Below are 10849 nucleotides of genomic sequence, written 5' to 3' on the forward strand. Positions count from 1 at the left end.
TTTAGCATTGTTTTATCTTCTTTGTTCTTGTTCATTTTCCCTTTTCTGAAGTATTTTTATCTGAAAAAAGAACCCTAGTTTTCTTTCTATTAGTGTTTGCATGGTGTATTTTCTCCATCCTTTTACTATAATGTGTCTGAGTCTTGATATTTAAAGTGGGTTTTTCTTTGTAGGTATCATGGTAGTTGAGTCTTAGGTGGTGTTTTATTTATTTGTTTGTTTTTAATCCATGGTGACAATCTTTGTCTTTTCCCTGATGTATTTATATCATTCACATTAAATGTTTATTTATATAGTTTATGTAGTTGAATTAATGTCAATATTTGTAACCGTTTTCTATCTATTACCTTTGGTCTTTGTTTCTTCTCATGTTTTTGTTCTTTCTCTGCTACTAATGAGCATTTTATATGACTACACTTTATCTCCTCTCTTAGAAAGCATTTCAGTTACACTGTGTGTGTGTGTGTGTGTGTGTGTGTGTGTGTGTTTTCCCTAGAGTTTACAGCACACATTTTAAACTAATCTAAGTTCATTTTCAAAGAGCAGTACCACTTTGCAAGTACTGTGGATACCTAATAACAAAGTGTTCCAAATTCCCTTCTGTGGCTTCTTAGAACACTTCACTTATCCCTATGCTATTTTACTAAGTACATTGTTACAATTATTACCTTCCGTGAATAGTTACATTTTAGATCAATTAAGGATAAAAAAAAGTTTTTACTTCACTCTGTTTGATTCTCTCTCCATCCCATTCTGTCTCCAAGAAGACAATGAGGCTGTAAAGCAACTGAAAGTGTTTCTTTAGGGTTTTAGGGATTGCACACCAGGAGACGGTCTCCTGAAATCAAAAGCGTGCTCCAAGTTGCAAGCACAAAGTGCAGGCTTATAAAGGCAAAAGAATCCGGCAAGGTTACATAAGTTTGTATTGTAAGAATTATGACTGGTGCTGGCAGATTTTAAACTAACTACATGTTATTGGTTATTTAGCTAATGGGTGTTACATTATCTATTTCAGTCCAAAATAGGAAGGTGTGTTTTAGCAGGTGGCGGAACTGAAATTGACAAAAATCAGAAGTTCTTGGTGTTTTGATAATTGAAGCATGAGTCCCACGTAGGCCCTACTTCTGCAATAACCTTCTGATTCTATTTTGAGTGGCTCTTTCAGCAATGCTTACTTTAGTTTTGGAAACTTCTTTCACATGTTCCTTATGCAGATCCAAGTTTCTTTATCATCTTCATGCTTAAAAAATTTCTTTTAGTATTTCTTTACAGAGCAGATTGCTGGCGGTGGCTCCCTTAGTTTTTGTTTGACTTAGAAAGTATTTATTCTCCTACTTTAAAGGGTGATTTCTGGTATAGAAATCTAGGTTTGTGGAGGTTCCTTGCAAAATCTTAGTATTCCATCTTACCCTCTTCTTGCATGCATATTTTTGTATGAGAAATCCCAGTAATACTTAACATTGCTCCTCTAGAATTTAGGTTCTTTTTTTTCCTAAGAAATTTCTGTTTGTCTTAGATTTTCTTTAGTTTGAATTCAATATGTCTAGGTGTGGGGGTTTTGCAGATTGCTTTATTTTGTTTTGTTTTACTTAGGTTGATATTCTTAGAACAATCTAGATCTATGATTTGACATGTTAATAATGTTGCAAGTTTCAGTCATTATTGCTTCAAATAGATTTTTTTCCTATTTTGTTCTCTCTTCTCATTCAACATTACAGTTACACATGTAATACACATTTTAATATTGCCCCATAGTTCTCAGGTGTTTTATTGTTTTTTTTTTTTTCTTTTTCTTTTTTTCCTGTTTATACTACATTTTGGTCAGTTTATTTTGATCTATCTTCGAGCTCATTGATTCCTCCCTGGGTTGTGTTAAGTCTACTAATGAACCCCTCGAAGGCATTCTTCATTTCTGAAGCTACCCTTTCTATTTCTAGCATTTCTTTTAGATCCTGTCTTCAAGTATCCATCTCTCTGCTTGCATCACCCATCCATTTTTATAAGACGTTTACTTTTACCATTAGAGCTCTTCACATATTAACCACCATTATTTTAAATTTCATGTCTATTAATTCCATCTATGCCATCTTTGAGCCCGGTTCAGGTCATTGCTTTATTCAGAATCTGCTTTTTCTTGCCTTAGGTATGACTTGCAATTTTTTGTTAAAAGCTGGACATGATGTATTGGTTAATAAAAACTGAATTGAAGGAAAGAGGCTTTCAGTGTAAGGATTTATGTTAATCCAGTTAGGGGTTTGGCTTTTTTAATGTTTACTGTTAACAATAGGTGCCAAAGTCTTCAAATTCCTCTAGTATCCTTTTTACTGTTGTTTTCTCTGGACTCTGGTTTCTTTATGTACCACACGCCCTCGGAGTCAGTCTGGGTCTTATATTATCTGGGTCTTATAGCTCTCTGGTTTGAATCCACTTGAATGTATTATATCGAAGCCTTATTGGTTTGGTGATAAGATCTGGGAAAAGAGACCATTCTATAATCTTCTGATTAAATATCAGTTATGTTTTTTGTTTGTTTGTGTGTGTGTTTGTTTTTGAATGGGGACTAATCTTAGTGCTACAACCTTGGAAAGTTTTTCTCCAGTTATACCAGTGTATTAACCTTAAAATAAAACTGCCAGTTATTTTACCAGCAAAAAAAATGGGTTTATTTGGGCATAACAGAGAATTGCAATCTGGGACAAATAAGCTATAACAAAACCATAGGCAAGTCCAACACACAAAGAAGAGGAGCATTATTTTATGGAGAAGTGGGGAATGGGAGGGGTTATTTTGAACAAAAGTCTTTTGCAGAAAAGGAAGAGTTCAGGGTGATGAGGGTTTCTCAGGGGCTGAGTTGCAGGGGTGGTCGATTTCTTATAGGAAATGCAATGTATATCTTTCCCTGTTGGGGTCTACAATTAATGATTCTTTCCTGTTGAAATTCTTTGGTTATGGGTCTCTAACTGACAGATCTTGCTATATTTGACATGGAGTGGTAAGGATCACCTATCAGCCTCTCCCTCTAGCTTTCCAAGTCCACTTTAGTGAAGGTTCCTTATATTAATTTTTCACAAGCTTTTCCTACCTTTTCCCTATCCCTTGGTTGCAGCATTCTTCATGGATTTCCTTGGAGCCTGACTTCTGTGGTCAATGCTCCTCTCCCACATTAGGTGAGACAGGAAGACTGGAAGGGTCTGGATGGTGAGAAATTCTCTTCCCTCAGCTCAGGTACAGTTTCAGAATTACACTCTGGCAATGTTTTTTTGATTTTTGGTTTTTGTGTTTTCTCCTGGAAGTTAGGTCTCTTTTATCCAAAAGATTCTGGGCCTATCTCATAGTAGTTACTCTTCCCATCCTACTTCCAGAATCAAGAGGACATCTCTCTTGGTCGTTCACAGTGAAAATCTGCCCAGTAAAGTATGTGGGCTGCTTCACATTATTTCCCTAGTGGTTTCTAATTCATATGCTTGTCTATATTTAACCTTTAAAAAGTCAGAAAAAAATTAGGATTGGATATTCTTACCAGTTTATGATTCAATCAGCTTCTGCTTCATATAAGCAGATTTTTGAAGCTCTATATTTTTGAATGCATGGGTCTTTCTAGTTTGGGGGTGGGAGTTCGCCTAGTTCTCTGACGCATTCAAAAAACTATATTGGTTTTTGTTTTGGCCAGACTTTTCTGTAGTGAAGACTCCTAAGCTTTTTACATGCCAGAGCTGAAACAGGAAGTCCTATATATCACCTTTAGTAAATGCTAAAGACATTTTCTAATAAGCTCACTTGAGGGTCATCTGACTCCTAGAAGAATAAAACTTTATTTGCATAATGCATTTTGGCCCAGCCTTTTCCAATTATAAAACTAAGGAAGTGTGATATGCTCTTTTCACAAAAGAGAAAACTGCAAAGATTATTGTTTATTGCCCATTTGCAAGTGAATCAATTTCTTGTAGATATCTCTGCATTTCTCTTATTCACTGATAATGAATATCCTGAGTTTTCGTATTTTCCTCTGAACCAGGTTTGTCATCCTGCTGGCTCCCTGGTTAATACATTAAATAAAATTTTGCACATGCTTACTATCTCTTTTTATAAGAATTATGATTTTGACCTTTGCAGAACTTATGCTTTGATGGTGTCTTGATGTCAAATTGTGGAAGGCTTTATACTATCTTCCAAAAGATTTCTAATTTTATGGTGTAGCATTGATTAGAGAAGTTATACTATATCATGATTATACAGATTATAATGTCATTTGCATTGTTCATGCCTGGACAACATTTCTCATGCCTCTAAGCACATCTTGTTTCCTTCAACCTTCTCATTTGCCAAGGATAAAATACATCATTCAATACTTAACTGAGGTCTCACATCGTCTGTGAAAAGTTTTTACCCAAGTTGAGTTTAAAAATTATTATGCTGAAACTGATAGTTCTGCTATGTATTTTCTCTCCTCAAAAATGGTATAATATTTAATTCTCCTTGAAGAAATGGATTTTAGGTTATTCGTCTTCATAGTTCCAGTGGTTATAATTGTCTCTAGAATGTTGTAGAAAAAAGTAATATGTTTACTAAATTGAATAGAGTAAAGAAATGACTGACATACGAGCCAGTCTCAACACATTTCATTCTGAATGAGGAGATAAGTGGAGAATAAATTTTATTTTAATAGATGGCAGCTTGTGTATGTTTAATGATAGAAATATAAATAAAAATATATCCAAGTCTAGAGGAAGATGTCACTTATAACAAAGAAAATACTTAGAGTTCATTGAGGAAACAGAAATTGACCTATGTTTTGAGAGGTATGAGAGATTAGTAGACACTGAAAAGAAGAAAGGTCATTTAAGAGGGAAAAAAATTAAGTAAGGAAGAAGTACTGAGACATTCAAGGAATATGCATGTGAGATAAGAATATATTTTTCCCAGTTTATTTTAACCTCAATTCTTTAGACCTAGGTTTAGAGAACAATGATAAAAAATGATGTCATGTAGGAAAATAAAATTGGTAAAAACATTTTAAAATAGCATTGTATTCAAAACCCATTATCTGTAAGAACTTCACCTAGAAGAATGAATAAAAATAAAACTTTTTTGCTTTATGAACTGAGGACTTGTATTTATTACTGAGCAAAAGCTACACATTGGAGACCTGTGTTTGAGAGCAGTTTGACAATGCTGGCGTAGCAGGGCATTTTCCTGATGGTGCAATCCACGAGGATTGTTGAGGCTTGAGATCCTGCTAACACAGTCTGCACTGGCACTCATTCGAGAGCACACATTCGTCATCGTTAGACTTGCCTGTGACAGATTCTTTCCTTGACCAATCTTTATTGAGGCTCCTCTGAGCTCTCTTGCAAATGGGCCTCAACCTTGGCTGCAAAAACTGCAACTCTCAGCCCTGCCCCTTAAACGACTGCCTGAGAAACTCAAAATGCCAGAAAAATGTACTGTTTGTTCCAGCCAAAACCTGACTCTGGGACTCTAACCTAACTTTTCTTAGAAGCGTCTACTTAAAGAAATTACAACTGTAAATCCCTTCTCTGCCCCTTGAGATACACCGTCTACAACCCAGGACTGTCTCAAAGATCTGAGAACCATCTCTTTTAAATGCAAACTCCCAAAGTTCTACATTGCTTCCAGTCCCTGTGGGAAGGTAAGGGCCTAGCTTCACTGGGTGTCTTGCTCCAATTTGCAAAATTACCTTCTGTCCTGAAATATGAAAAGTTTGTTTCTCCTCCAGAAAAGCACTAGTGAGCAAACCCAGATGGCCTAATCGCATTACCTAACCACCCCTTCCTGCTTTTTGGTAATTTTCTGCAACTCTGACTGCTCCAGCCCCCACTCATTCACCCTCCCTACTCCCTCTCCCATTCTCCCTCTGCAACAGCCAGTCACCTCTGCACACAATGAAATTGAGCTCCGTTTTGTGAAGTCTCTTTTCCCTACTGCAGTATTAATGGGTAAAGTCTTTAACCACCATCCAGCTCTATTTCTCTTTGACACTGGATCCCAGATCACTTGCTACAAGCCGAAGAAGATAAATGCAATAAACACTTATGATGCAGAAGATCAGACACGTTGAGTTCCCCCATGACCATGGGCAATTTCTGGGGTCCTAGGAGTTCAGCAAGTCCTATTGAAAAAGTAAAGCCTAGAGGCACAGAATCTTCCATTGAGAGAGAGAAGGTAGCAGCCACAGAGAGAACTGCCACAGCCTCTGAAGCCATAGCTGGAGCCGGAGACACACAGAGGACACTAAGATTAAACCTAAGGACACCGTAGCAGTTGCCATAGTAATTCATCTGTCAGGTATTGAAGATTTGATTTGATAGAAAAATGAATGTCCCAGGAAGGAAGATTGCAAAGAAAGTAGAACATTTTTACGTTTGCAGTGAAAGATGAGGCAAACCATAACCCATGAGCTTCATTCTCTTTGAAAATAAATCTCTGGTGAAAAAGAGAACCATTGGGCCATACTTTTATTGTTTAAGGGTGGTTCCAAACATGCTTGAAACCAAGTTTTCATTTGAGTTTATTTGTCATGTTTAAGAATTAGAGAATTAGTCTTTATGTGGAAAAAAAAGCTTTCTGTTTAAAGCTAATGACTATACATATTTCCATATATAAATGTTATAATCATAATTCTTAGCATCGGGCAGCTCCTTCCTGGCATCGGCTGAAAATTTGGGTTTGTCAAATGATAGCTCTTTCACTTTGGCTGCTATAGGGTTCAATTTGTGCCAGATACCGTGTTTTCTTTCTTTTTAAACTTCAGTGAACTAGCATACAAATTATAAAATTGTCATGCATAATTATATAATTCTGAAACACAAGATGGAATTTATTTAGAGAAAACAACAAATATTTGACCATCTATTCATTTGCCTATTCTGTGAAACATTTTAACTTCCTGCAAATAGTATTGGTCAAATCCCGTTAGATTATATCCAAGCCCTGTTCCAACACAACCCAACTTACTTTCCATTACTAGCTTCCACAAAGCGTCCATTCTAATCAGAAGGATCATCCAGTTGTCTCTAAAACTTAAATTTGTATCTACATCGTAAGCTCATTCTCACACATTTCTACTGAGTGTTCTTACGCTTCTACACCTGTGAAATATATTCTCTTTATAGTTTCTTTCAGACCACAGTCATCTACTGAACTACTCTCTTTCCACACTACTAATCGGATCCTTATTGTATAAAGGGTGATTGCCAAACTTTCAGACAAGATGATGGGAAAGAAAGAAATGATCATTTCATAGTCCTATAAAGTGATGCTTTCATTACAGTGACAAGAGGGGTGTGTGTGTGTATGTATGTGTGCGTGTGTGTATTTCTACACGTATATGTGTTGCATGTGCAAGTGCAAAGCTAAATATATGGAAGTACAAAAGTAGAGGAAATTAAAATTACTTGAGAAGTTTTTTGGTTTTTGTTTTTTGTTTTTTTTGTCTATTCATTTGTTTTGAGAAACCAAAGCTAGAGTCAGCTGAGTTGTCCTGCAAAATAAATTCTGGGGAAGGTTTAGATTAGGCTGCATCACAATTTCTAAATATTTAACAGAGAAGAGAAGAGGAGACCCTATCAAATGCAGTGGTTTTAACGAGTACTTAGGGGCAATACTAAGCAAGGTGTGCATGTAGACAGGACAGAAAACTTTTGCAAAAAAGATTGAAGATTGAGAAGTATGGTGTTTCCAGATCAACGAAGACCATTACACATTTCCTGTCATTTATGAAAAATTGATCATTCTATGGCTTTATCCAGGGTACCGCCACAAAATATATGACATTTTAAAATAACTTTCTGATATTGGATGATTTGCATGTGAAGATCTGAAATTATTTGGCTATTTATGGTCTTTTGTGCTTCCATATGAATTCTGTGGGTTTTTTTTATTTCTGTAAAAAACACCATTGACAAGTATTGCATTTAATCTGTAGATCATTTAATCTGTAGATCATTTGTATTTAATCTGTAGTAAGGACATTTTAACAATATTAGTTTTTCCAATATTTGAACACAAGATATCTTCACATTTGTGTCTTCTTCTATGTCTTGCATTGATATCTTTTTCAGTATCTTGAAAGAAGTCTTTCACCTCTTTGGTTAAGTTTATTCTTAAATATTTTATGTACCTTTAAAACCCATTTCTTTTCATTTCCATCACTAAATCAAGTCATAGAAAAGAACTCGGAAGCTCATTGCAAAATGCTAAGAAAGCTGCAACAGTATTTTTTTTTCCAGATTCAGACCTTTTGAAGGACTTTTTCCCCCTTACCTCTACTCCTAAAAATCTTCAAAATATATCTAGTAAGGAAAACGTATTTATCTTTTGAAGTGCTCCAAATGCTATATTCAGCCTAATTTCTAATATCAAATGTTGATATTTAGGTCTTAGTTTTTTCTATAAATACAATGTATCTTTTTACATGATCAGAAACAATGTGTATGCTCCTTGCATCATTTGCTATGCTTTTGATCAACTAGTTCATGTCCCAAACTTTTTTAAAGATTCAGGTAAAATATTATCTCCTGTCTGATTAGTTTTGTATGATCTATCTTTCCATATTCTTCCAGCCCTATAGTGCATATTTTCTTGTGATAGAACTTTTAATTGTGGTACAGTTTTTCTCTACCTGTGACATGGAGAAGTGTAGACACAGATAATACCATGAGCCCATAGATGTCATCCATCTTCAACCAGAAGCAATCTATTGCCAATTATCTTTCATTTGTGCCTATACCAACTCCTTCTTTTTATAATTTTGAAAAAAAAATCCAGACCTCATACCATTTTATCTGAAGATATTGTGACATGCATAAAACATTAAAACATAATATGAAAAATACAAGGGCACATTAAAAATAATAGGACCAGTTATATTTTATCTTTCTCATTTATTGGTAAAACAGGCTTGCTTTGGTGGAATCACTTTTTGAATTCACTGCAGTACTCCATAAATACTTGTTACTGAATTGACTGAGAAGTTCCAATTCTCTATGGGATTGGTGAGTGCCACTCTTATAATCAACCTAATTTCTCTAAGTTATCATAAGGAATCACCACAGGCACCACGTTTTTCTCTTGAATGCATTGCTGAATGATTTTGAGACTTAATTGTGAAACATGAAAACACAAGAAGCCCATGCAAATGAGTAAGTCAGGAATAACATTGTGTAATAATCAGGCATAAGAAGACAGATACGAGGAAACCAAACATGAGCCAGAACTTAATGGCAACTCTCATGAGTAAAGGCAAAAGGCCAAGTACAATATCTGGAAAATCATTCCTGTCAAGGTTTAAGTAAGGAAGAAATAGCAGTAATCGAACAGCTGGAAAACAGAGACGAATCATTCTGACTCAGAAGAGAGGCAGTGGGGGGTTAATCAATATATCATAATGCGTTTGGTTCCTCAGAAGACACATGGCATCAAACGGTCCTGAACACAGAGTGCTTGTCCAAGTATATGTGTTTTTTCGCACAGTTTAGTAATTCAGCAAAATCTAACATCACTAAGAAGAACATCCCCCCCCACTCCCGCCTGAGAGCGCCGAAGATTTCTAGCAACGGATAGAATGATATCGAAAATAGAGCAGGTGTCACATGGAACGTCGAATTTTGTAGTGGAAATTATCTTCATTGGAATGTAGAGTGTCTACAATGATGTGATTCTGTGGGATTTGAAATCAAATGGAAGCATGGGCTGAGCAAAACCCTTACCATGTGAAGGAGTTATAATCTTAAAGCATCAGTAAGTGTTAGGTATAAGGGAACATGGTATGAAGAAAATAACTCCATGAGAAAATTGTTGCTGTTTTTTTAAAGTTTTATTTATTTTATTTGAGAGAGAGAGAACGTGCACATGCAGGAGGAGGGGCAGAGGCAGAGGGAGAGGGAGAATCTCAACCAGGTTCCCTGCTGAGCACAGAGCCTGACGTGGTGTTCGATCTCATGACCCCGAGATTATGACCTGAGCCAGAATCAAAAGTCAGTCACTAAACTGACTGAGCCTAGCAGGCACCCTGGAAAAATTGGTGCAAAAACATTGTTATTGGAATATTGTTATTATTATTGATTTATTATTACTATTATTATTGATTTCCATTATTGGAAATCAATTGTGTTGAGATGAATAAAAAGAAATGAAACCATTCTTATGTTTGTGGAAAATGTTTATTAGACACTATGCCCCAAATTATTACAGAATAGATACAGGAAGAGGTCACATGTCAGTAATATAATAGAATTGAGAATGTCTGGCTTGACTGATGAAAGTCCGGTTCAGGAACATATGTCTCTACTCACTCAAGATATCAGTCTGCATTTCAGTATCTTCATTGTGCTCTCAAAAATTTCACTGCTGATTTGGAAGGAAACAAAAGGATTAACTCATTAAAAATTTTTATAAAGTGGTAAGTGGATAATAAAAAATATTAGAAACATCCAGAGGACCAGTATGCCCTATAGAAAGTAGGATGAAAGTAGCCACAGCCATAACCACAGCCACCAAGGCCATAGATGGAACCGTAACCATAGCCCAGGCCACCAAAGCCACCAAGGCCATAGCCAAGGCCGCCATAGTAGTTGCCGTAGTAGTAGCTCATTGTGTCAGGGCTTGAGGATTTGGTTTGATGTTGAGGTGAGTTTCTTGAGAATGAATATCACCACCTGTGCCTGGACTTTTATACTCCCTCAGTGTGGGTGTGGTAAACCACCACACGTGAGCTTCATTCTTTTTGAAAATCCATTTTTGGTGAAAACAGTACTATGAAGCCATACCTTTCCTATTAAGGTAGTCGCCAAGATGCATGCATACATTTTCCTCATTCCTCAGAACCAGG

General features: G+C 36.0%; 1 protein-coding gene across 1 annotated transcript; it reads right to left on the bottom strand.

Annotated features, from left to right (window-relative positions):
* Window positions 1-809: 809 nt before the first annotated feature.
* On the bottom strand, window positions 810-10612 carry LOC125281491 (keratin-associated protein 19-9b-like). The gene is made up of 2 exons (XM_048215076.1): window positions 10461-10612; window positions 810-882 (listed from the first exon to the last, which is right to left on the bottom strand). The coding sequence occupies exons 1-2, from the start codon at window positions 10610-10612 to the stop codon at window positions 810-812; spliced, it is 225 nt and encodes a 74-aa protein (XP_048071033.1).
* Between the last annotated feature and the right edge of the window lie 237 nt (window positions 10613-10849).

This window comes from Ursus arctos, unplaced genomic scaffold (assembly GCF_023065955.2).
Source record: "Ursus arctos isolate Adak ecotype North America unplaced genomic scaffold, UrsArc2.0 scaffold_4, whole genome shotgun sequence".
Lineage (NCBI taxonomy): Eukaryota > Metazoa > Chordata > Mammalia > Carnivora > Ursidae > Ursus > Ursus arctos.